General features: G+C 48.8%; 1 protein-coding gene across 3 annotated transcripts in view; it reads right to left on the reverse strand.

The window, feature by feature from the left end:
• Window positions 1–27552, reverse strand: part of SLC35F2 (solute carrier family 35 member F2) — a 305693-nt gene that overhangs the window by 137028 nt on the left and 141113 nt on the right. Inside the window, exon 1 of one of the 3 annotated variants that reach the window (XM_078657043.1) lies at window positions 6536–6709. The exons of the other annotated variants lie outside the window; for them this stretch is intronic. Coding sequence (XP_078513169.1) covers window positions 6536–6624 — 89 coding nt within the window. The 5' untranslated portion in view covers window positions 6625–6709. Of the gene's footprint in view, window positions 1–6535; window positions 6710–27552 lie in introns of those variants that run through there. 3 annotated transcript variants of the gene reach the window in all.

Genomic DNA, 27552 nt, shown 5'->3' on the forward strand with positions numbered 1-27552 from the left:
CAGACAGGTCTAACAGTAGGTCTAAGCATTTTGGCTAGTTTGGTGAGAGCTACTCAGTTGGCGGCGTGGGTGATCCGGGCGTTGAAGTTCCCTGCTGTCTGGTCCAAGTTGATGGTGACATTGGGCTGTGCGATACTGAGGGCATCAGTCCCTTGTTGCTATGTGATATTCTTTCCTTAGAATACTGTGGCAAAACGATGCTCCGAAATTATAGTGCTCCGTGGTATTTTGAGTTCCGGGTGCGGTATTACCCTATGAGAAGCCCCCTTGCACTTCGAATAAAGGTCTTTGCTGTGTCGCACTCCCACATCAGTCGAGGTACAGCGCTAAGAGGCACAACCACACCAGCACAGCCAGTGCAATAATATGCATACGACACCTTTGCAAAAACAGACTGTGTCGTTATTTTGCAAATTACTTTAATTTCATCATCTCACCTGCTATATAAAAATGGTTGACATTTTTAAGCATGTGTTGTATGAAGAACTATCATATAACACACCCCCAAAAAATGTTCACAGTAATATTGCCATTTAAAATTTTACCAATAACATTAGAGCTAAGGAAATTGTAAAATTCACGAGACTGGTTACATCGTTAGAACTGTGTTTTTTTGATGCGAGAAAAGCACGTGCCTTCTACTGCAAATGTGCAGAGCTTTCTTGTTCGTACCGCACACAGACGCTTAACACAAACGTGGTTGCCAAGAACAACATTTAATTCCAGTCATACACAGCATAACTGCTCAGCCACACACGCCTTAACCAACCCAGCTTTAATGATTGTGTAGTTTGGACTTGCTGAAAGGGTCTGGAGCCTTTGAAGACACTACGTCTGGCTTGCCATAGTGCTAGGGACCCTCATCAGATATCTGCAACCCACACCTGCTCGCAGCGCCTGAGGCCTCACCTGCTGCCAGGAACTGAGGCCTCACCTGCTGCCAGGGTCTGAGCCAGGCCTCACCTGCTGCCAGGGTCTGAGCCAGGCCTCACCTGTGGCAGTGTCTGCGGCACTCACTCGCTGCCAGTGTCTGCGGCCCTCACTCCCTGCCAGTGTCTGCGGCCCTCACTCGCTGCCAGTGTCTGCGGCCCTCACTCGCTGCCAGTGTCTGCGGCCCTCACTCGCTGCCAGTGTCTGCGGCCCTCACTCCCTGCCAGTGTCTGCGGCCCTCACTCGCTGCCAGTGTCTGCGGCCCTCACTCGCTGCCAGTGTCTGCGGCCCTCACGCGCTGCCAGTGTCTGAGGCCCTCACGCGCTGCCAGTGTCTGCGGCCCTCACGCGCTGCCAGTGTCTGCGGCCCTCACGCGCTGCCAGTGTCTGCGGCCCTCACGCGCTGCCAGTGTCTGCGGCCCTCACGCGCTGCCAGTGTCTGCGGCCCTCACGCGCTGCCAGTGTCTGCGGCCCTCACTCCCTGCCAGTGTCTGAGGCCCTCACTCCCTGCCAGTGTCTGAGGCCCTCACTCGCTGCCAGTGTCTGAGGCCCTCACTCGCTGCCAGTGTCTGCGGCCCTCACTCGCTGCCAGTGTCTGCGGCCCTCACTCGCTGCCAGTGTCTGCGGCCCTCACTCGCTGCCAGTGTCTGCGGCCCTCACGCGCTGCCAGTGTCTGCGGCCCTCACGCGCTGCCAGTGTCTGCGGCCCTCACGCGCTGCCAGTGTCTGCGGCCCTCACGCGCTGCCAGTGTCTGCGGCCCTCACTCGCTGCCAGTGTCTGCGGCCCTCACACGCTGCCAGAGTCTGCGGCCCTCACTCGCTGCCAGAGTCTGCGGCCTTCACTCTCTGCCAGAGTGTGGGGCCCTCACTCGCTGCCAGTGTGTGAGGCCCTCACTCGCTGCCAGTGTGTGAGGCCCTCACTCGCTGCCAGTGTGTGAGGCCCACCATGGGCGTCCGTAGAAATTATTCCAGGGGGGGGCAAAATGTTAACATCATCACCATCCTCCGACATGATGTGTGCCAGGTGGGGCACAAGAAACACTGGGGCGCAGGAGGAGCCATGGGGGGCAGGAAGCAGGCCACATATCACAATATGGTGTCCCCCAAGGCTCGATCTTGAGTCACCTACTTTTTAATCTGTACATCAGCCCGTTAGCCACCATTGCGGAACAAGCTGGGCTTACAATTTACTCTTACGCGGATGATACCCAGCTTATCTACTCACTTTCCGCGAACTCACACTCCACTTCATCCTTATTACGTTCTGGACTCAATGACATTGCCAAATGGATGCACGACAATAAACTCAAACTTAAAGGGGGAAAGACCGAACTCCTTCTATTTGGCAATAACACCACACTGTGGGGCCCCCAACATTGGCCGCCTCAGATGGGTCCTCCACCCGCTCCCTCCAAATCTGCTCGCAATCTCGGCATCATTTTTGACGACCTCATGACTATGAACCAACAGGCTGTCCGAGTTGCCTCTACCTGTTTTGTCATCCTCAGGTGGCTCAGAAAGATTATATGGATGCTTCCTCTGGACACACAAAGAACCGTAGTCCAAGCTCTAATAACATCTAGACTGGACTACGGTAACGTTCTGCACTTAGGTTCCAGTAAGGAAGTCATTCGCAAACTTCAGGCAGTACAAAATGCCGCGGTCAGATTACTCTGTAAACTACCCAATAAATCCCCTACTTCAGCCTCCTTAAGAAATCTCCATTGGCTCAGAATTGAAAATCGCACTAAGTTCAAAGCCATGTGCTATATGCACAAAATCAATTCTGGCATTGCTCCCCTCTATCTAAAAACCCTAGTTCACCTCTACTGCCCCCCTTGCGTCCTTCGTTCTTCCAATCAGTACAAATTCCAGATACCCAGGATAAAAAAAGCTAGAATGGGCGGCCGCTCCTTCTCGTACCTGGCTCCAGCACTCTGGAATTCTCTCCCTTTTCACCTCCGTACTGAACCTAGCTATCCCAAATTTCACAAAGATCTTAAGAGCTGGTTGTTCAATCAATAAGCTTCCTAATTACCGGCACTGTGTTCCTTTTCTGCTTTGTCCTTCAATCTTCCTGCTCCTAGCGCCGGGAAACCTCCGGGTAGCTGTGCGCTCTATAAATTTAAATATAATAATAATATGATCTCATACACCATAGGGTTGTTGTGCCACAGCCATCTCTTTCTTTTGCGGCACCCCAAAATCCATACCTGCCCTGGTCCCTAAAATTACCCGCTAGCACCCCAAAACCCATACCCACCCTGAACCCTAAAATTACCCCACCCCCCCCAAAACTCATACCCTCCCTGAATCCTAATATTACACCCCTGGCACCCCAAAACCCATACCACCCTGAACCCTAAAATTACCCCCCAACACCCCAAAACCCATACCCACCCTGAACCTTAAAATTACCCATGCCCCCCCCAAAACTCATACCTGCCCCAAACCCTAAAATTACCCCCCTGGCACCCATAACCCATACCCACATTGACCCCTAAAATTGTCCCCCTGGCACCCCAAAACTCATACCCACCCTGAACCCTAAAATTACCCCCGTCACCCATAACCCATACCGCCCTGACCCCTAAAATTGTCCCCCTGGCACCCCAAAACCCATACCCGCCCTGAACCCTAAAATTCCCCCCCTTGTACCCCAAAACCCGTACCCACCCTGAACCCTAAAATTACCCCCCCCTGGTACCACAAAACCCATACCCACCCTGAACACTAAAATTATCCCCCTGGCACCCCAATCCCTAACCCACCGTGAACCTTAAAATTACTCCCTGGCACCTTAAAACCCACACCCACCCTTAACCCTCAAGTTACCCCCTGGCCCCTCAAAAGCTGAACACTACATTCTGATTGTGTATCGCGCCGTCTCCCTGCTCAGGGAGGATCTCCTGGTCCGGATCGGCTCGCCCTGGTCCGGTTCTGCTCGCCCTTCTCTGGAGCTGTTCTGCCTGCCCTGTCCCTCTTCCGGACCCACCGAGCCTGCCTCCGTGCACACTGCCTGGACCTACTCTGTCTGGCCTGGTTCTTTCTCCTTTGGACCCGCTGTCTTCACTGGCGGAGTTAGGACACAGGTCTCACTTCTCTGAAGCTGCACTCCCTCACCCAGACCCCCCACTCCCCCTTCACTTGCTCTCTCATCTTCCTTCCTCCCTACTTCTCAGTCTCTTTCCCCACTGCTTCTCTCGCTCTTTCTCTCCCCCCCTCCCCCTCTTCGTTCACTCTCACCCCAACCGTATCCATCTCCCCGACCCCACCAAGTCTTCCTCTGTCCTCCCTCTCTCTTCCTCCTCCTCAGGTCGGTGATAGGGAGCCCAGGGCCCTCTCTGAAAATGCGAGCTGGCGGTGACGTTAAGTGTGAAAGCACCAAGGTGTGAACCAGGAGAAGAGACGGGGGAGGGGGTGGGCAGCAGGTAGAGGGTTAAAGGGGGCACTGGCTCTCAGAGAGGTGAGACGGGGCGGGGAGCAGCCTGAGGACAAAAACAACACCAGAGCAAGAGGCAGACGCTACTCTTTTATTCAAATGTGACTATTCTTTCTGCTTAGTAATTTACTTAACATCAACTGTTCTAGGAAGTCAATCACTACAATCCAATAATTATTTGAAAAGACTTTGCCTTAATCTTGTTATTGTGTCAGAGCGCGCTATAAAGTCAGAGGTCTCCTGGCGCTTCTGACTAAATTATAAGATGGAGGGGGTGGGGGGATCAGAGGGTACTCAGAAGGATCTAGAAAAGAGCAGAGTCTCCAGGTGTTGTCTAGATGTGACATGCGATGAGATGCACAGGAGTTCACCTAAAAGGGAGTGCCAAAGGGATGGTGCAGGAAAATGAAGCCCACGTCTTGTCCTACTGAGCCCTGAAATGCAGAGGAGCTTCAGAATAGAACAGAGAGTGCGAGCTAGAGAGGAACCATGGCTGGAACACCATATGTAATGCATAGTGGCATGGGCGTCCGCAGGGGGCAGGGCCTGCTTTAGCGCTAGTGGCACCCAGTGCAACAATGTTAGTTGGCGCCCCCAATGACCACCTCCACCACGGATTCTCTCCCTAGCACCCTTTAACAGTGACCAAGTCTCCATAACCACTCTCTCTCAGATGCATTGAATTCGTTATATAGCGCTCCTCATACCATTAAAGTATATCAGAGCACTTTGCATCACACACACATTACACAGACAATCAATCACACTTGTGTAAATCAGTGTATAGGAAATGTTACATAAGCCAAAGGACAAAGGGGCATATTATCAAGGCCTAGCGATATTTTTATCGCCGCGTTTGCGTCCGTTTTCGGACGAAATGCGACGATAAAAATATTGCTTTATTTACAAGAGCACGCTAACGCGTGTTCAATGGGATTAGCCCTGGTTTCAACATCGCATCACCTTGCATCGCTAATGAGATGCAAGGGAGGCGTGTCCCGTGAAACAACATTGGATATCGATTCTCTCTATTTTCAAGTGTAGCGCTAACACACATAGCGATATTATAATCAGCGCTAACCAGGTTTTTCTCCGGTTTGTAACGCCTGGTATTTTCCTTACTAAGCCATATCTATAATGGGATATGGATTGTTATGCTGAGTCCACGTCTCCCATTATAGATTAGGTTTTCCCTAACCCGGCTTTCTATCGCTGAAATTACAGCGATTTCGACTCTTTCCGCCGCTTTTGCCTGGATTTCTATCGCCTGGGAGATGCGCCTTGCTGATAGTGCGCTCACCGGGCAATAGAATAAGGCGATATGCGGCGTTAATTTTTTGCACGCTACCCACGGCCAGCGATAATTATCGCTGACCGTTGATGATATGCCCCTAAAAGTGTAGGAGTCACATGTCATCCATACTGGTAGGCAGTATAGTTTAGGAGTGCTTGGTGTGGAGAAGCACAAACTCAGTCGAAAAAGAAACAGCATAGTTGGGAGTTTTCTTTAATAATGAGAATCCATTTCTACCCAAATTAACCCTTTTTGCAACATTAATCAATGTTCTATACTTAGCAGAGTGTATGCACTTCCATGATGAAAGTTAATACCTCACTATTCTGTATTAGGACTTTAAGTTATAAATTGCAAGTAAGAAAATGATAGCTCTTTTAAAAGCTGATCTATTTACATTAAATGCACTCTTTAATCTACTTACACGTTCTTTGCAGCAGGCATATTAACCCTCTGTACTAACTTCACATAAGTCAAAAACCTCAACTACATAAAACTCTGATCTCTGGCCAGGAAGAACATTAATCACAGGAGTTATCTAGACATTTCTGTGAGGCCCCTTAATTGCAGGAGGAAAGAAACGTGCAGAAGGTGTTTTTAAAATCATAATTAAGATGTAAACATGGCGCCCCCAGGAAGCCAGCACCCGGTGCGATGGCACCGGTCGCACCGGTCACACCGTGCTAGAGCCGGCCCTGGCAGGGGGGCAAGGAGGGGCGCTCCAGGGGGGGGGGCAAGTGCCCATCCTTGCCCCCCTGCGGACGCCCATGAGGTCCACAGCTTTAATGACAGTGTGGTTCTTGCCTACTGCCGGAGTCTGGTGCCCTGTGTTGAGATTGTGAAGAAAATAGTTCCAGGACGAAGTCCCTACCAGGTGCAGAGGGTCTCCCGGATATTTCCCGGTAAATCAGAGAAGGCCTTCGAGGCTGCAGCAGGTGGGCTCGGACAGGTGGGTGTCATCGTTCCTGGGAGCGAGTTTGATCCGTTTGCAGACTCCTTGCAACTAAGTACTCGAGCAAGGAACCAGCTGAGCCAGCAGCCCGAGGATGCAAATGAATGAAACAACCTCTCAGAAGGAACAAAAAAAACACACCCAATGAAAACCGCCGAGACAAAGACACCACACTGTAGAAGAGATTGGATTCAAGGTTTCCTGGTTGATAACAAAACACCGCAGGCCCGGGGGCAGGCGGTGATCTTTGTATGCGAAAACATAGGAGCTTCCAACACGTTTTAATTTCTAACGAGCAATAGTGAGACGAGAACAAGGGCGGGGATAATGAGATTACAGAGAAGTAATTTTTATATGTGTACCTCTTTATTCCTCGCGCCAGGTCATACTAAAAACCCGTCTCAAACAGCGTTGATGCTGTCCGCATAAAAAATACCAAGACACCCTGGTAATGCCATGCGCAAATACACTTGACTCACAAACACGCGCGCACTGCGAGAATCCTGCCGGATTCCGGATTCGGAGGCGAAGATTGAGTCGGACCTTGAATCCGGGAAGGGACTTGTCTAACTCTCAGCTTCACGCCCCGCAAAGCAGATGACGTCACAGCGCAGGTAAATTATGCTGCACATCGAAGAAAGAGGGATGGGATGCAGGCGGAGGGAAAATCCGCTCTCACCGGCGCGAGGGGCCTGTTCTGCTGGGAGGGGCGTGAGCAGCAGCCCAACCTGCTCGACAGGCTTAGCCGGTTCACGGGTGGGGCGGGGCAGCAGTGGCAGGCAGGTGAAGGCACCCTGGGGAGGCAGGCTGAGGGATGGCTATGCCCAGAAGTGGGGCCCGTGCTCAGGGCCGGCGCTAGGCATGGGCAGCGTGGGCGGCGGCACAGGGCCTCGCACTGAGCCCACCAGCATGGGGCCACGCACTGGTGATGTGTCCTTTTGTTTCCCTGGTGATCTATTTAAAAACAAGCATTTGCAATGCAATAGGTCTCGCATTAGGAAAGTTTGAGCTTTTGGTATTGTAAATGACACATTTTTTATTTATGTGTTGGTTTTGAAAATAGCAAAATTAATAGCTTTGTCATTTACAATGCCAATAGTTATACCTTTCGCAAATGTGACACCTATAGCATTTGTAATGCAATATGTGTTGTATTTACGTGACTTAGATGTATTGATATTACAAATAACAATCGCTTTTAATTTTTTTGAATCAATAATACTTAAATAAAAGTTATTGTAATTTATAATGGCAATAGCTTAAACTTTTGTAAATAACTTTTGTGAAGATTATGTTCAGGATGATGGATGAATGATGGGTGGATGAATGGATGGGTGGATGCATGAATGAATGATGGGTGCAGGATGGATGCAGGATGGGTGGATGAATGCAGGATGGATGCAGGGTGGATGGATGGGTGCATGAATGCATGATGGATGGATGGATGGATGGGTGGATGCAGGAATGGATGCAGGATGGATGATGGATGGGTGGGTGGATGGATGGATGCATGAATGAATGAATGATGGGTGCTGGATGGATGGGTGGATGAATGAATGATGGATGCAGGATGGATGGATGGGTGCATGAATGAATGATGGGTGCATGAATGAATGATGGATGCAGGATGGGTGGATGGATGGGTGGATGGGTGGACACATGAATGCATGCAGGATGAATGATGCGTGGATGAATGGATGGGTGGATGCATGAATGAATGATGGATGCAGGATGGGTGGATGAATGAATGATGGATGCAGGATGGATGCAGGGTGGATGGATGGGTGGATGAATGAATGATGGATGCAGGATGGATGGATGGGTGCATGAATGAATGATGGGTGCATGAATGAATGATGGATGCAGGATGGGTGGATGGATGGGTGGATGGGTGGACACATGAATGGATGCAGGATGAATGATGGGTGGATGAATGGATGGGTGGATGCATGAATGAATGATGGATGCAGGATGGGTGGATGAATGAATGATGGATGCAGGATGGATGCAGGGTGGATGGATGGGTGCATGAATGAATGATGGATGCAGGATGGGTGGATGCATGAATGGATGCAGGAATGGATGCAGGAATGGATGATGGATGGGTGGATGGATGGATGGGTGGATGGATGCATGAATGAATGATGGATGGATGGATGGATGGGTGGATGAATGAATGATGGATGCAGGATGGATGGGTGGATGGATGCATGAATGATGTATGGATGGATGCAAGGTGGTTCGGGCTCGCTGCGCTCGCTGCGGTGCAATATGCAAATTAGTTTACGCCCCACCACTTTCAAATGTCACCAGCCGCCCCTGGAGAGGGAGTGTCATTGCTCCGCTACTATCATCATTCCTTTATGAGGCTGTAAGCCTCCAAATTTGTACGAGGGGTGCTCTGATTTGAATATTTATGCTACAGCAAATACAAACATAAAGATGTTCTATTTACGACAACTCAGCACATTTCTCTGGCCTGCCAGCCAACAGATCAAACACAGCCCACCGCCATTTGTACAGAATAAACAAAGTGGTTTTTTTTTTAAATGAAGAGAAACCGGTCTTGTAACCAGATGTGGGAGAGGGTGTGGGGGGGGGGGCAGAGGGTGCTGTAACCCGCCCCATGTCAAAGCTGTGATTGCAAGTAACTGGGATGAGGAGAGGGCGTCTGTGGAGAGAGATGGTACAAAACATGAGCTACAGTGGATGAAGAGAAAGGACTGGAATAAAGACCAAGGGCAGTGAGAGAGGAGAGTGGACAGAGCATCTAAGGAGCGACTGTGTAGCAGAATGGAGGGTAGTTATCTTAGAAGAGGTTGTTCTAGGGTATGCAGGGCAGAAGAAAGGATAACAAGGCGCTACCAGATGGTTACAAAAGATAAGATTTAGAAAACAGTGTTTGAAGCAGCCGAAAAGGACTGGAGGGCATGTGTTGAAGCCGGCTGTTTATACTTGCGTTGGGGTGTGAGACGAGGAGGGAGGGGAAGGGGGGGGGTGGCCTCGCCACCTCAGAGCACTGAGCCGGTAACACTTTGCTGCTGAGTTAGGAGCTAGCCCTCCACCAGAGCACTGCGGAGCTCAGAGTGCACTGGGGTAACGTTCACCTCTCAGCCTTAAGAGAAGAGCTGTATACCTTTGCTGCTGAGCACCCCGGGGTGGAGAACAGTTCAGAGCTAAATGCTGTGCACCAGCCCCTGACCACAGGCTGTGAACGGGCAGGCACTGGGTCCCGGTCCCAAAACAACTCAGCTCCGCAGAGCAATGCAGGCCGTGAAGTGCTTAGAAGTTAGCACTTAGCGCCAGGCTAAGTAACGGCTCCGCAGCAATGGCGGGTGGGGGGCTGCTTGTCACTTAGAACCAGGGGACAGAGCAGTACTGACTGACAGGCAGAGGGTGGCTCCAGTTTATACAGAGTCCTACACAGATGTGAAAGCCACTAAACTTAAATTAAATGAAAGTGTGCGCCATGCTCGCGCTATTTACATGAAAGCATCCTAAACCTCCAGGCAGAAGGTTTATACAGAGTCACACACAGATGTGAAAGTCGAACGTTTTTTTATTATACAGTTAATGCCATACAAAGCTGACTCTGCTAATAAAAAGTCAAGGCAAAACCGTTATCATTGCTACATACCATTTCTTTATATAAATAGCCCACCACTAATAAAAATAAAGGCACGCTAAAATTGAAAGCGCCAGGCACCGTTTATAAATAAATAAAAGCTCGCTTAAAGGGGTGAGGTGGTGTGGAGACCAGCATAGTGATGTTATGTTAAGAGTGGAGAGCGGCGCCAAAGCTGAATAAGCATAACACAAACAAGCAGCGTCATCGGAGAGTTGACGGGGGCGGGCATGTATTGTCGTGGGAGCAACGGGGTCGCAATGAGTTAGATGTACTAACAAGAACATCGCCAAAAGAAACAAGACGGAGGGAAGAGAGGGGAGGGGGGAGGAGAAATGCGACACGGCGGGAAGGGGCAGGCAGGATGACTCAGGGGAGGGGGCGGAGCGGGGCAGAGCGGCATGTGGGTGTGAAGAAGCCGGGCCTTTGAAGTGAAGCTAAGCTTCACTTCAAAGGTGTCGGAGGAATGCGGGCGGCTGTGCACGCGCTTTTAAGCTCAATGCACATGCGCATTGAGCTTAAAAGTCACGGGCACTGCAAGGAATCGCCACGATTCCTTGCAAGTTAGATAAAGAGTCGATGAGCCCCTATAGTCTCGCTTGCTCGATGCGCATGCGCATCGACAGGCGAGACCTAAAAAAAAGGTGTCGCCTTGATTAAGGTCCATTGGAGGGGGCCCCCTCCCCGGGCCTCCCAGGGATGGTGTCTGTCTGGAGGCATAGGGGAGGGAGACGCTCCCTCAATTGCAAGGAGACCATTCACAGACACTGTGGGGGGGCCATTGTCTAGCATTTTGGCACCCCCCTCAGTTTTAACTTTTAGACCACAATCAATTCTCACACCTATCGGACTGAAGGTGTGAGAAATGCTTGTGGAGTAAACGTTAAAACTGTGGGGGCGCAAAAATGCTGGACAATGGGCCCCCCAAAGTGTCTCTGAATGGTCTCCTTGCAAGGGGCCACTTATCTAAATTAGAGGGGGCCTCGCACGTTGCCTTTTAGCCCAGGGCCTCGCAAATCCTAGGACCGGCCCTGCCCGTGCTCACTACACCACTGGATTCAAGCTAGCCGGGGTGATGCCCTGAAAACGGTCCTGGGGATGCCTGTTCCCAGGCCAAGGAGGACCTGGCTTGACAGGTCGCGCAGGACTTTTCCCACAAGGAACTGCGTCAAGACCGATTTGCATATAGCTGGGTCCAAACGGGGTTGATGATGTGGTGTGCAAAAGAATGATGGATTAAACCCCAGATCCTTATGACTGGGAGTGAATGTTTGCATTGTCCAGCATTCCGTCCATCAATTGTTTCTTTTGCATATGAGAGATGGGGCAGTAAGCTTCCATTAGCTTAGCACAAACAAGAAACCAGTGCACGAGTGTGCCCCCTGCCTTCCTGTGAGGCGAGATGCATGCTTCAGATACACAGGGGCAGGAACTCTTACCCCCCCCCCATAACTTATTCAGCAGGACAGCTGGGGGGTTTACATGCGCACTGACAAGCCGAGGCAAAGGTATTATTTTATTTATCTATTCACAGTTTTGATAAAGCGCGAACAAGAATCAGGGGTGTCGGAGGGTTTTATAATTAGACAACAGGTAATACATAAGAATCATCAAAATGGGGGGGGGGAAGAAATAGTAGAAGGGGGAATAAAGGGCCATATATGCAAGCTTCCTTAGAGAGGTGGGGTGAGGGGGACATAGCGATTAATAACAGGCTTCAGGGGAAACAAAGGTGTTGACGGGGTGGGGGAGGGTGGTATGCGACAGTGGAGGTGATGGATAGAGGTTGTTTGAGCAGGGGTGAGAATATATGCAGTCGGTACCTTCTATGAGGATGAGTGATTGATATGACGTTTCTCATCGCTGAGTTGGCACAAGTTGCCAATCAAAATGTTCACATAACCGAACTGGGAAATACCCTGTACTCCAAAGTTTTTACTTTGTATTACATTTTCCACACATGTTTTAGATCGTAAATACTGTTGCCATGCAAGTCTTTACAATGCAAGACAAAACCACGCATTTGAACAGAAGGCGACAGTTAACCTCAATGTGACATGTTCTATATATTTCTTAGAGTAATTTTAAAAAAAAGTTGGGGGGGGGCAAAAATATACAATTTTCAAATAGTTCCCCAAACCTGTAAGGACAAATGCAATTAAAAATGTATTAAAATTAATGTATACTTTTTGAACAGTAGGTGGCAGTGTTAGACAGGATTTTTCAGAAACCGTAAGCATGGTAAAAGTATACTTAATAGTAGAACGCATGGTGAAAGTGTTTCTAATGTGAGTGAATGTAATTCCGTGGTAGTGGTATGAGTTGTAAAATCTGCGATGTAAAAATCTGCGTGGTTAATGAAGGCGTTACCAGAGGAACTTGATCAGTCTTTCGGGGACTAAAAGTGGTGGTAGAAGAGTAGGGTTTTGAGCAAGGGGATTGATTGTTCTAAGGATGTTTTATGTTATGCTAAACAGATTTGTAGAGCACACAGTTATGTTATGTTAAAAAGTTTTCTAAAGCGCACGGATTGCTCCAGCTGGAGCATCCTGGCGCTAGGATTACTATCATGACAGAAACAAGAAAGATCAAGAGGTAGCCCAGCTGGCAAAAAGGCCTCTAGAAGAGCGCTATGAGGGTGAGAGACCAAGTCGAATCTAGTGCTAAGGCACTAAGGGCCAGATGTAGGTAATCCCAGATTACCGATTCTTAAATACCGAATCATACCGATTCGGTATTTAAGAACTGGCAATCGGGATGTAGGTAATTTTACCGAATCGGTATTTATTGATTTGGTAATTGCCATTCATTCCTATGGGTCTGGAGTCCCATAAGAATGAATGTCAATTACCGAATCGGTAATTGGGGGGAACATTGAAGGGTGGCAGGGTGTCAATTTGACACCCTGTTGCACCCCTCAATCGTGTATGGGTGCACATGTTGCAGACATACATGCCCTTAGGGCATGTATGTCTGCAACATGACACCATTTTAAAAGCAAAAAAATGCTTTTGAAAGGATTTTCATTCTTTACCACCAACTTCTAGTTGGTGGTAAATAACGACTTCTTAAACCCCTGTAGCACTGAATGCAGTTCTACCTACATGTCAAAATACAGATTCCGTAATTTTACAGAGTCGGTATTTTACTGAATCGGTAAAATTACTGAATCTGTATTTTAGCATGCCCCTACATCTCAAAATCCAAATACCGGTCGGTAACGTCCGAAATCGGCCGTTACCGACCGGTATTTGCCTTCCTACATCTGGCCCTAGGAGAGGTAACTGTAAAGACTGGTCCAACACTTGATCAGTAGGTTCAAGTATCTTTATTCAGGATGGTTCATACACCTCAGCTCCAATCAGCTTACCAACAGTTCTCCTTCAAAGAAATACATTTGTAGCCTTGAGCTTAGACACACAGGGTTCTAGCACCAAGGAATGGCATCAACTAAGATGTTCTTTGCGAGAACCTTTACAATGTCTTAAAGACATAAGCACAGGATACCACAATGACTTTGTCCAAACAGCCAGGTTTTAAGATTTTCCCTAAAAGTAGCCTCAGTTGGTTCTAATCCTAAGAGCAAGGAGAGAGTATTCCATAACCTGGTGGCGCAAACACTAAAAGAGCAGCCCCCATTCGGGCTTTCCTAGCCCTTGGAATCACCGCGTTTGCAGTAGCCGAAGATCTCATGCAGCGACCAGGTAAATATGATTTTACCAGGTTGTGCAAATAGCGAGGTCTTTTGTTCTGCCAAAGCCGGAGACACATGTGCTCCTCTCAGGAGATTTAAAAGAAGGCGGGCAGCTGCTTTTTGCATTCTTTGCAGCTTCTGGATTCTGTTTTTTGACACTCCAATATACAAGTTGTTGCAATAATCCTATCTAGAGACTACAAGAGCCTGTGTAACCACTTTTTGTGTGTCATTGGCATAACATAATATGGACCATGTCAAATGCTGCACTTAGATCCAACATAATCAAGGCAGCAGCGTGTCCTTTATCTGCCGTGGATAAGAAAGATTCTGAAGCCACTAGCAGCGCCGATTCGGTGCTGTATGGAGCCCAGAAACCAGTTTGAGACTCATGTAGCAAGTTGTTGGCTTCTATAAAAACAAGTCAGTTGAGCACTGACATGTTTCTCAGCAACTTTGGTGAAGGATGGGAGAAGAGAGATGGGTCTGAAGCTTCCCGGTATTGCAGAGTAAAGATAGGGTTTTTTAAGGAGAGGCTTAACGATGGCATGCTTCCAGTATTTGGGCATCGTACTAGAAGCTAAGGAGAGGTTAAGAAGGTTACTTAATCTAGGCAGAATGGGTTCCATAGGTAAATTCAGGATCTCAGGAGGGGCAGGGTCCTTGAGGTAACCTGATTTAACCCTGGTGACCAGTGCCTGCAGTTCCTCTGGGGAGGGGTAGACGAAGCTGGAGAGGCCATCAGCAGTGGCTTAGTATTCTGCCCAGGCTTCCAGGCCTCCTGGCTACCCGATTCCCTCACAGATTATGGAAATGACTGATAAATACCAGACACCTTGTCGTGAAAGAATTGGCCAATGGAATTACAGCTCTCAAGAGAAGTAGTAACCAGTGCGGCGACCCAATCTAACAAAGACAAAGATTTGACGACAGAAAATAGTTCCCTTGAGTAGTTGTAAGCAAAATTAATTTTATCAGCGTAGAAGATTTTCCTGGAGGTGCAATTGCTTTGATGGTAAATTCTCAATGTGGCATGATCATACTGTTTATTGCTGGCAATTTTAACTTTGCTCCAAATGTCCTCCAGTGGTTTACAGGATTTTTTAAGGATAAGAGCTCAGCATTAAACCATTCCGCAGAGGGCTTGGTTCCTCATGCTACAAAATCCTTTAATAGGCAACCCGATCGAAGGCCCCAGTAATCCGATTGTCAAAGAGCTGGTTGGCTGAGTCACTATCCTTGCCAAGCTGAAGCTTATTGGACTGTAATGCTGCCTTAAAAGACTCTGGGGTAACCTTGGTCCACTTCCTGTTCTTATAGTTCCAGCCAGTCCTGTGTGTCACGGGTGGACTGGAGAGCCCTAATTGAAAGGATGCCAGATAATGATATGACCACCGAATGGGAAGAGGAGTTCAGATGGACAAGGCCTGTGAGTTGGCAAAAACAGGGTCAAGCAGATGGCCTGAAATAGGCATCGGGTTGGTGACCCACTGAGACAGTTGAAGGATAGCAAGGTCTTTTTTGAGAAAGGCGCCTAGCTGGCGTCCTCAAAATGGATGTTCGGGTCACCTATAACCACCAGGTTGCTATATAGTTAAGCATAAGAGGGCAGACAGTCAGCTAATAAAAAAGCAAAATTGGTAGCAGGGCCGGTAAATGAGAAAGCCAGCCATCGAACAGATACTAAAGAAGGCTAAGGTAAAAAAGGAGGCCTCCAATCCATCAACTCAGTATCTGTAAATTTGTAACTAATGTAGTGTTAAAAAATTATTGCAATGCCCCCATCCCTTTGGGGGGGGATTGTTTCTAACAAGTGCATAGCCCTCAGGAATGGCGCTAAGGATATCAGGGCCGGAACTGTCTGATAGCACGTCCAGGCTGGAGTCCCTAAGGAAGTCGAAAATCTCGGTCCTATGTTTGGCCAAGGACCGGCAGTTTAAAACAAAAAAGTCAGCCTTAGGCCCACAAGATATTACCGGCTTGCTCGAAGTATGGGCCTCGGACTGCTCGATTGGCATAAACCCACGATTTGGACATCCAGAGATTCCTCCAGAGATGTCCTGGACATGGCAACACTCAACGGCTAACTCCACAGCCAGACTCTAGAGTTATTACGAGGAGTAATGTCTATATGAGGGTCCCGACCGAGAAGGGGTCCTGGCCCCCTGATGCCCGTCCAGGTGCAGACAGGTGTAGATGGGCTTGCCTTTGGCGCACCAGTGGCACGGCTGCTGCACATCCGCGCACCAGCCATTTCCTAAATAGGTCGCCTTCCAAGTGGGCGTGGCTAAGTTGCCTGCAAACAGAGCCTAAAAGCAAAGGGGGACAACAAATCTAAAACGAGAGCCCAGCAGCCTCGTACCTCACAGGAAGGCTTCCCTTCCTGTACGTGAATACTGGTGAAATTAAAAGTAGGTAAAATAACAAAACTTAAAGTAAATGGGAGAAAAGGAAACCGTCAAAACATGAAAAGTGCATTAGAAGTGCATTTCAGCAGGGGTGGTTGAGCAACTAACCCTCTGTTGGAGCCAGGCATCTCCATGCGCCTAGGTGCTTAGAAGGAAAACAATATGGTACCAATATGGATAACAAAGCAGCGTGAACCAGGTAGTAAATGTTGCTCCTACTAGTGAGTAATCCCACCGTCACCCAGAAGGAAATCCTGGCAACAGGGCCAGCCTTGGCCATGGACGAGTTGGGCCCATGCCAGAGATGCCAATATTCCGAGAGGCGTAGCAGAGAGCTGCCGGACACGGTCACGCAAATGCCAGCTCGTCTATGCCATCTGAATTGGGTCCCGTTAAAGACTTTGTAATCAGCCCTTAATGTACCCTCAGCGTAATTGTTGGCACCCCATCCACACCCTGCCCGCCTCCCATCTTCCTTACACCTTCTGCCATCACACCGCAATAACCACAGATAATCCAGCGAGCTATCGCCCTATCTCAAGTTTGCCATTTCCAGCAAAATTAGAGGGGAAACGTATTGATTCACAACTGACACAGTTCATTCAGGATAATCTATTACTAGACCCTGCCAAATTCGGCTTTAGGGCCGAACACAGCACAGAGACAGCCTTAATTAAGACTACAGATGAAATAAAAACTGTCCTTGATAAAGGAGGGTCTGCAGCACTTATACTCCTCGATCTGTCAGCGGTGTTCGACACAGTGGATCGTGCCACCTTTATTGATCGCCTAAAAAAAATTGTGCACCACTGACAAAGCGCTTGACCTACTCCAGTCATTTTTGACAGATAGAGAGCACTCGGTCATGTTAATTTTTTTTACATCAAAGCTCTTCTACCTTCCTTGTGGGGTCCTTCAGGGATCTTCCCTGAGTCCCCTACTCTTTAATATGTATGTTATTGAACTCTCCTCTCTGATCAGCTCCTTTGGGGTCTCGCCCACTTCATGAGTCTAACAAATCCAGCGGACCGCGGCGGTCCGGACCCACTCAAATGTCGACAGACTCAAACACAGAACCTTTTCCTTGGGGCAGCCGGCATGGATGTGTGAGCCGGTTCCGGTGATCAACGCGGTGCAGGAAAAGAAAGCGTTGCAGGTCGCGGTGTCCCTTCCGTCGTGGTGCAGGCTACGGCTCGTTGACGGCGTCAGTGAGCTCAGAGCTTGCGTAGTTCGGGGCAGACGTTGCTCATTGTGGTGCTTCCAGCTTTACGGTGCGGCGTTCAAACCGGAGTTCGGGAGCTGGCTTCGGTCAGTCCGGACAGCATTGCGAGTCAGGCGGTGCGTCGCGAAGTGTGCGAGGCGGTGCTCAACTCCGGTGCGGTCACAGGTCTTGAAGTCAGCAGCAGTGACCGCGTTGGTCAGACCAGTTCGATTCAGTGTAGCGAGGCGTTGCACTTTGCGGTGTCCTTCCAGTCGCGGTGCAGGCTACAGCTCGTTGACGGCGTTGAGACGGAGTCGGTGAGCGCAGAGCTTGAGTTGTCCGAGGTGGACGTTGCTCAGTGTGGTGCCAACAGGACACCAGGCCTGTCGTGAGTGTCGGTCACAGCTCCCTGCCTCTGTAGCCACTGGAACAGTAGCAATTCACAAAGGCTGGTGAAGTCCACTGGTCCTGGGACTTCGGTCAGGGGGCAAGCTCTCTTCCAAGCTCGTAGAGATCTTTTTTAGCACAAGTTGAAAAGCAAAGGTAAAATTCACAAAGTCCTTTCTCCTCTCTAGGCAGCCAGGCAACCACTGCAGGCCAACCCCCCCAAGCATCACTTCAGCTTGGGAATAGTCTCTCCTCAGTTTCTTCAGGTTCCTTCTCCTCAGCAGAGGTTTCTTCTTGTCAGTTCCAGGAGCGATCTAATTTCATGGGCTCAGGGTCCCAATACTTATACCCCAAAATCCTTTGTTCTCTGAGGGGAGAGGGGCCTGTGCCAAGTTCAAGCCAGTTCTGAAGCACTCTGTTTACCAGACTTTTCCTTTCACAGCACAGGGCAGGCACATCAGACGCCCCACAGGAGGTGGATCCAGCATTGTGGAAGGCAAGTACAGGCCAGGAGCACTTTGTTGACAGTCTTCCTTCTCTTCTTTCAGTGTGCATGGCAGAGACATCAGACACACCACAGGGGGTGAAGCCAGCATTGTAGAGGGAAGGCCCAGCCCTATTCAGGTCCCAGGTGCAACTCCTCCCTCCCATCTTGGATGCAGATCTCCCTATTCACCACCGGGCAGCCCCAGCCTGTCTCCTGGAATTCCCCAGTGCTGTCACACACAAACCCAGACAAGGAATCCACAACCTAGCAGAGGCGGGCTCAAATGGTTAGGCAAGCAAATACCTACTTTCTAAAAGTGGTATTTGCAAACACAGAATATTAAAATAAACTTTACTAAAATATGTATTTTATTAGTCTGAGTCCAGGCATACTAAACTCGAATTTCTACCACGTTCTCTGAGTTTGCTAGGATTATAAACATGTAACAATCCAGCAGCGCATTCTAGCCTATGGAAAACAGGAAGCCTTGCAATAGTGAAAAACGAAAGTGGCTGTAATTCACTATTAGGACATGCCACACACATCAGGGCTTGTCCTACCTTATACTTACAACGTGCCCTGCCCTTGGGCCTACCATAGGGGTGTCTAATATGAAGACAAGGGAAGGTTTAGGGACTGGCAAGTGGGTGCACTTGCCCAGTCAGCATGACCGTACCAGACTGCACGCAGGCTCTGCAATGGCAGACCTTAGACACATTTTACAAGGCTGCTTCTGTGGGTGGCACAACCAGTGCTGCAAGCCCACTAGCAGCATTTGGATTTACACGCCCTGGTCACACTCAGTGCACTGTACTAGGGTCTGACAAGTAAACCAAATATCCAATCATGGAACCACTAATCAATACATCAATTTACAGTAGGGAGCACTCGCACTGTGGCACTGGACAGCAGTGGCACAGTGCCCAAAGCATATAACACCAGAAAAACACATGAGGCAACAGCAAAAATGGAAGGGAGATCCACACCAATGGTGCCAGGTCTAACAGTGTCATACTCCAACAATGTAGACCTCAATACCTTCCAGTTTCACAACTGTATGAGAGCAGTCAGCAACTGGATGGGTAAGCTTTGCCTTAAACTGAAGTTGGAGAAAACCGAGGTCGTTCTTTTTGGCAATACACCCCATTTTTGGAATCCAGCATGCTGGCCTATTGAGTTTGGAACCCTCCCCATCCCGGTCCAAAAAGCGAAGAATGTGGGCGTAGTCATTGACGAGAAATTGAATTTTAATAAGCATGTCTGCTCCGTCGTCTCCTCCAGTTTCAATACTCTGAGAATCATCAAGAAGATTCTCCCTTTTATTCCTCATGCCTCTAGAAAAACAGTTATTTCTTTACTAATCCATTTCAAACTGGATTACTGTAACTGTCTGTATGTTAAGCTCCAAAAACAGTACACAAGGAAAGTACAGAGCGTTCAGAATTCAGCAGCAAGGCTTATTCGTGATCTGCCCAAGTTTTATCCTGTTTCAGCCTCTATCAAGAAGATCCACTGGTTTTCAGTGGCTCACCGTATCAAATTCAAGGCATTTTGCCTTACTTACAAGGCCTTACATGACTCTGGTCCTAGATACCGTAAATAATCCTTTTTTTTTTAAAAAACCTTTATTTTGAGATTTTGAGCATACATACATCAAGAAAACCGTAGGTGCATCAACGTGTACACATTCCAATCATCTTCTAGACAGTTAATGTAGAAAAACAGGCAATCGTAGTGCAAATATTTTCATCATATCATAGTCAAAACAGTGGGCGTAGAGTGACAGGCAATTGTATTGCAAATATATTCACCATATTATCACTATGCATCATTCATGTAGTCTCCTATATAACCTTCCAGCAGCCAGTCTATACCTAGGGGTGCCCTCCGTCTATTGTTTTTTATGTAACACTAACATGGTCCTGCAACCTAGCCTCTACAAGGGGAGAAAACAGCTAATGTGCATTGTCTGTACAGCAGTAGCTTGAAGGCAGCGAGTACGTCCATATGTTTCCTAGTATTTCAGGAGGGAGCCGCTAGCATGTATCTATGTGGCTGTCCCGTCGGCAGCGGCATCATCACCCCCTAGTAAATAGCAATGTAATGGAGCCCAGATATCTGTGGGTCGTGATGCTATACCGTAAATAATCCTTCTCTTGGTACATACCCAATCGAGACCTACGATCAAAAAATACATTGACGGTCTCCTGCCCCAGATTGAAGAGACTCAAATGGAGGTGCAGCTTTTTCTCTTCTGAAACCTAGCTGCTAAGGATCAGTCTGCCCATAAATATCAAAGCAGCTCCCACTCTATTTAGTTTTAGAAAACTTGTAAAAACTTGGCTTTTCAACTTCTAGCCTTCTCTTGTTCCTGCTACACTGCAGTACCCAACTCAGCCCCAAGACACCCTCGGGTAATCGTGCGCTTTATACGTTTTATAACATAACCACCTGCCCCCACAACAAACACCAAATTGTATTTCCTCCCAGGGTGCTGTCCCAGTCAATCCAATTTAAGCCAAGCCTTGCCTGGCACTGAGCAGGTCCGATTCTAGCCGTACTTAGGGCCTAGCGGAACAACTAAAAAAATAAATAAAAAAAAAGTATTTAGTTTCTTGCTGAATTCAAGAAATGAGGAGGTGGATCTTCTATGTAGCAGTTGGTCAGTCCATATTTTAGGAGCGATGGAAGGAGAAGGCTCAACCACTGGATCTGGTTTTCTGTATTCGTGGGATTTGTCTAAGTATAAGTGCGGACAAGTGGAGGTGTCTGCAAGGTTTGTGAAAACAAATAAGACTGTTGAGGTATGATGGGCCAGTGTTATGTAGCGCCTTGAAAGTGTGGGTTAGGAGTTTGAATTGTGTTCCTTTGTGAATGGGGAGCCAGGGGAGCACCTTCAGGTGTGGAAGTGCGGCGTGGGTGGTTGAGAAGGATTCTGGCGGCTGAGTTATGAATGGTGCAGGTTTCAGGTGAGCATTTTGTTGATCCTGGCATACAGGGTGGCACCGTAGTCTAGCTTGCTTGCGACTAAAGCGTGTGTGACAGTTTTCAGGAAGTTGACTGGGAGCCATTTGAAAATCTTCACCAGCATCATGAGGGTATGGAATCAAGAGGCGCTGACAGCCCGGACTTGGGAGAACATGTTGAGTTTGCGGTTGATGACAATTTTGAGGTTACTGGCATGTGTGGTCGCAGTGCGTGTCTGTACTAGCTTTGCTGGCCACCAGGTTAAGTCCCAAAGTGAAGTGCTCTTTCCAAAGATAACAATTTTGGTCTGGTCGGTGCTCAGCTATGTACCTTGGGGAATGCTCATTCTGGTGGATACCCTATATAACTTAGATTACTCCCCAGATGTCAAGGTAGATCAGGAAATCATTTCATAGCAATGCTCCCAAGCCCCGCTAGATGGCACAGTGTAGCTCCACGCTTGACTCCACACTGCCCCAGAAAAGAGGAGCAGAGTGGTATATAAGCACCACCCTGGTGCCAGACATCTGTTTCTTGATTTTCCATTTCTGCACCTCTCGATCCAGAGGCGTAACAATTCTTTGGATCCAGTGTACCGAGCACTATCTTGGGACCTTTTCAGATATTTAAAAAGAGGTCACTCAACAAAACGGGGATGACATTCGACTGAACAGGGATGTGGGAGGTTAGTGAGGAATCTGTGGTTAGGGAGAGTATCTGCCAGAAAGTCAACATTGGTAGCCTGGAGGAACCATACCCTCGACAGGTGCAATGAATAGGACTGTCTTCCAGGCTCTGCCGCTCTCAGTCAGGAGGGATGACAATGCATTGTTGCAGGGGGTCACTTTGGTTTAAATCTGAGAGGGTGAGAAATCAAGAATCTCCGAAAGGTTTGTATGCACTATCCGTGGGCAGGGAATAGGGGTGGGTTGGGAATGCCTCATTTGTTATGCTACAACCAAGCATCCCAACTATGATATATAATAGAGTGGTGTAGGAGGCAACCGATAAGCAATGGAGTTTCATTGATCAGAACTTGGGTTCTAGGCCAATGGGTGAGGTCCCTTAGAACATACGAGGCAGACTCCTCTATGTCTCTCTCGTCACTACAGCCACATCTGGTGTATGGGATTCTATATAGTATGCAAAGAGAGTCTTACCACATTTGCATCATCTTATGCTGATAGTGGGTAACTTTATTTTCTCACTGGGTGATCTGGAGGCAGAGAGGGTGCTTCAGGCTTCTTGAACTTTAATTCTAAAGGTACACTAAAACCCTTCAAAGAGATTAAATAGGAATGTGGAATCTCCTAGACAGAGCACTATCTTTACCTTCAAATCCGGCATTGGGTAGAACATGAGCCGGGTAAAGAAGCGACCACTAGGGGAGTTGAAATGTTTAGAGAAACGTCTTCATCCACTATACTCTGCCAAGCACATAGTCCCTAAAATCACTCTCCTCAATTCCCCAGCAAACATGTTTAAGTTCTCTTTCAAGCCTCAATGGTAAAGGAACCTAAACTGGCACCCATGACACAGATTAATGGCACAAAATATTCCTACGAACCAACAATGTGCCATGGCGTCGGGAGACACTTTACAAGAGCATGTACACTGGCCTTTTATACCGGTGCTGCTCCACACAATCAGCCAGACAATCACTAATGCCCACTAGATTGGATGTGGTGGAGTGGGCTCTCACCTTTACATTCTGTTGTACTGTCCACAACTGTGGGAATAGTGTGACATGGGTGAAAAGAATATGAATAATCCAGTTGAATTACAATTGTTTATTGAAGCACAAGTAGAGAAGTATCAAGTATAACGACCGGCCAGAGCGACAGCAAGCTACAACTCCTCTAACCTATACCACATGCCACCATTCCAGGATGGAACATAAGTCATGGTGGCATGTGCTAGACTCATAAGTAAACACACAGCAATTAAAGTGACATATAAAATAAAAAGAACATGAGACCCAACACATCTTCCCCCTTAATATTTGGAACAAAATAACACAAGCTTAAAAGCATTAAAAGCAAATATATTAAAAAAAACATACAAAATTATACATAATCTTTGTACCTAATAGGTGGTTTTCTTACTCTAACATAAACTTTGATACCAGGTTTATCTTGTGTAACACCAGGACCATGATGTACAGAAATTGGCACACTTTGCTGTTCCACGCTAGAATTAACATGCAAATTCTGTTTTGACAATCTTTCCTTATTCCACCATTTACCATCCCTTAACTTCACAGACCTGCCCCTTACAGAAACAATTTGCTTGGGACATGAAAACTTGTAATTACCTTTGGTGATGTAACCAGGAAGCCTCGCTCTAACCCAATCACCTTCTTTGAAAACAGCTTGTCTCCTCCCCCTTATTGGTTCTTTGGTAACGTACTTTCCCTGAGCTATCTGACTATTAGCTTTTACTGAATCAGGATTAATTTTAGGCTCACTCAAATCACGCATCCAAGGTCTGACTAACTTGAAAGAGGCTGAACTTCCTTTTAATAAGGTAAAAGGAGAAACCTTAGTAACAGCATTGGGAGTGGTGCGTAATGCCCATAATAAATTGGAAAGTTCTTTCTTCCAATTTAAACCATTTACCATGGACAATTGAATATTATCCTTTATTATTCTATTACAACGCTCCACAAGACCATTGCTGCGAGGGTCGCCAGTGAAAAGAAGATGAATAATCCAGTTGAATTACAATTATTTATTGAAGCACAAGTAGATAAGTATCCAGTATAACGACCGGCCAGAGCGACAGCAAGCTACAACTCCTCTAACCTTTACCACATGCCACCATTCCAGGATGGAACATAAGTCATGGTGGCATGTGCTAGACTCATAAGTAAACACACAACAATTAAAGTGACATACTAAAATAAAAAGAACATGAGACCCAACAATGGTGTTTCTACCCTCTTCCAAATTTACAACCAAGACGTTGATAAATTGCCATTCTTTGCTCTGCTGGGCAGACCCACAGAAAGATAATCTATCCCCTGCACTCTTATGTAGGTAAAGCATATCTCACTTTTGGGGTGTGGGTATCCAGCTGAAGATGGCGGACACGTGAGGGAAGAGCTCCGCACCGGCCTGCCATTAATCCACCTAAAATAATGCAACTTCCAGCCCAGACACCCCGTGGTAGTTGGGCGGGCTTTGGAGAGGCTATGCCGTGGAGACTATTGTGACTTTGGGAGCCACCTTCGGCAGAGCTGCTGCATACGAGCTCGGAAGAGCTGATCGGCTCATGCGTGGGAAACTTGGCGTGTGGGGCATAGCCTGATGGGGTGTCACGGAGGGCCGCCCTGCATCTTCAACACTTAGAGGTGGGATAGCTGCCTGGCTTGCCTACCTGGTGCAGATACTGCTGAGCCTTGGGCGCCGCCTGGGGGACCACAGTGGATGGAGGGAGGGGGGGGGGGGGGGCCGCACACTGCCGAGCTCTGATGTGCCTCCGGCTTGGGAGCGGCCTGCGGACCTGCAGAACCTGGAGTGTGGAAGCCTTCAGGGCCCTGCCATGAGAAGAGACCTACAGAGACTGCAGAGACACTGCAGAGACTGATCAGCATACTCTCGGGGCCCAGATCAGGGCCTGGTGAACATTCGGCAGGACGAGGAGATGCGGTCAGCCCCCTGCCTCCAATAGCCCCTATATCTTGCGACCTTGGGGGCAGTGGGCTGCCAGAGTGGCCTGGCTGAACCTGGACTCTTGCTTGGGAGGCCCGGTGGCTGCGCTCTTGCGTGACGCCCTGGAGAGTGGGCTTGGGTAGATGGGCCCCAGCGGAGGGGAGCTGTGAACGTGGGGCCTCTGCAGGCCTACGGCGGTGCCCCTGAGGAGAACCCGGAGGTATGGAGAGGAAGTGCTGCGCACATGGGGGCTGCCGTCGCTAGACTAGTGTGGGCCCTGGGGCCTGACATATGGGTCCTGGCAGGGCCAGAGCGGACGACCAGACACGGACGCTGTGGGAGGCTCTGTACACGAGCCCTCTGTGCCTAGATGAGGCCTGGCAACGGCCAAGGGGGAAACTGTGGAGTGGCCTGATTCCCATGCTCTGTCACCCTCAGGGGGGGGGAGGGGCAAATACTGAGGGAGTGGCCAAGGACACTGTGGAGACGGGAGGCATTTGGGAATCTGGCGAGCCTTGTGGCAGGAGGAGTGTCTATGCTGAGGCGGTGGACCTCGGGCGGCCTGACTGTCGGTGGAGGCCCTCATGGTTGCTCCTTGAGGGGCTTGCAGACCACTCACAAGACAAAAGGTGGCCACACGGAGAGGGCATAATAGGCTGGGGCTTGGAGCCCGGACATAGCTGGAGACCACTGGTGGCAGGTGGGAGTGGAAGATGTTCCTTCCTCACTAATTATTTGGCACCTCCTGTTGGGAGCTACACAACGAAACACGGACTGGAAGCTACTTTGGCCTATGCGATGGGTAAGACTAGGGGCAAACAAATTGGAGCTGCCCCAGAATCAGGTGAGGATACACAGGTGTAAGCACAGGGCAGCCTGGAGACACAATCAGTGATGGATCCCATTCAACAGCAACTTTCCAAGATCCTGAAGGCCATCTCGGATATCAAAGCGACTCTGCACCGGGAAACAGCGTTTACAACACTGCCATTACATCGCATTACACTTACAACGTGGTCATTACAACGACCGCGTTGTTAGAACGCGATACCTTTACATCGCAAGTCATTAGATCGACTTGCTGTAGGGGCTGCACTAATCTAAGGAGTACTATAATTTACTATTCCAATTCCTTCCCTACTGTTGCGCACGATTGAGTTTAAACTTAATGAACGTTAGCAACTGTACAGATACAGATGAGATAACAAACTTGAATGTAAGTCCACGTGTGTATGAAAACATATGGATGTATGCTTTGGTATGGATAGGGTACAAACCTAGCTCAGGAGCCAAGGAGTACAGTGATTGTGAAGTTTCAGACTTCAAATAGTAGATTTATGCGACAAAAGAGATTTCTCGGATTACAAATGACCTGCTAAATTGCGACTCATTGACAATTACAAGCAAAATATTATTTATCGAAACATTCACTAATTCACGCAGGTCAAACCTGCCACAATTCCACAAAGGAAAAAAAAAAGCAGGATATTTCCTGGGACATGCGTATTTTGGTACAGCATAGAGAAAAATCTGAATGTCATTCCCTAAAATGTCAGAATAAGCAATAATTATTGTTGCTGATAAATTCCGAACACCTCAGTTATCAAATGCAATAATTATCACATCTGACACAGGCCACTTGTAATCAAGTCGTAAATGTTTTGTATCTTGTTTGACCTAGGTGGGTAGGCAAAGATAACTTGGCCTTAGCCTTCTAGATTGATCAGGAATGAACTACTTGACAGGATAACTAGTTGAATATGGATGTAAAGTTTGTGGATGTGAGGGCGTGGCCAAGGCGTCAAGATGGCGGTCGCACTTTGAGAGTGCTCCTGAACCCCCGTCCGTCATCCGCCTTCATCCGGGCTGCAACAGTGTCCCTTGCTGCCTCTCGCCTACCTGCCTGCCTCCTCGGTCACCAGCGCTCCTGGCACCTACATCGCCGGATGCCGCCGGCCGCTTCTGGAGTCTCCGCGGCTCCTCAGCCCCGGAGGGCCGGCGCTGCGACAAGATGGCGGCCCCCTGCCTGGTGATTTAATGGTTGCTGCCCTCATCCCTGGGCGTCCCGCGGCGATCCTCACGAGCTCCTGCGCTGCGGCGGAGCATCCGGTTGGCCCCTGGAGCTGCGGGGCTGACACTGCAGGCATTGTTCCTCTCCCCCGCTGAGGCGATGCCCAGCCCGGGTGCCGCGCAATATGGCGGCCCCCTGATGCGTCTCGATCTGCTGCTTGTGCCTCCCTCCTCCACGAGGCTTGCTTCCAGCCCTCCTTCCCTGAACCCACGATCACCGCGCTGGGGGAGTCTTACTCTGGATCGTGGCTGAGGAGGGCGAGACGAGGAGCAGACTTGGCACTGACTTTAGGGGCCCGAGGACTTCGCACCCCCCCCCCATCCCCCCTGTGACGCCTAGAAGCCTCGAGGTGGCGGCGGCCTGGGATCCGCCGTTCTGATGCTGGGTCTTCTGTCCTGCCCGAGCTAGCACAGTGAGCCTGCCTGCGCACGTCCCTGGCCCTG

The sequence above is a fragment of the Lissotriton helveticus genome, chromosome 8, assembly GCF_964261635.1.
Source record: "Lissotriton helveticus chromosome 8, aLisHel1.1, whole genome shotgun sequence".
NCBI classification, from domain to species: Eukaryota; Metazoa; Chordata; class Amphibia; order Caudata; family Salamandridae; genus Lissotriton; species Lissotriton helveticus.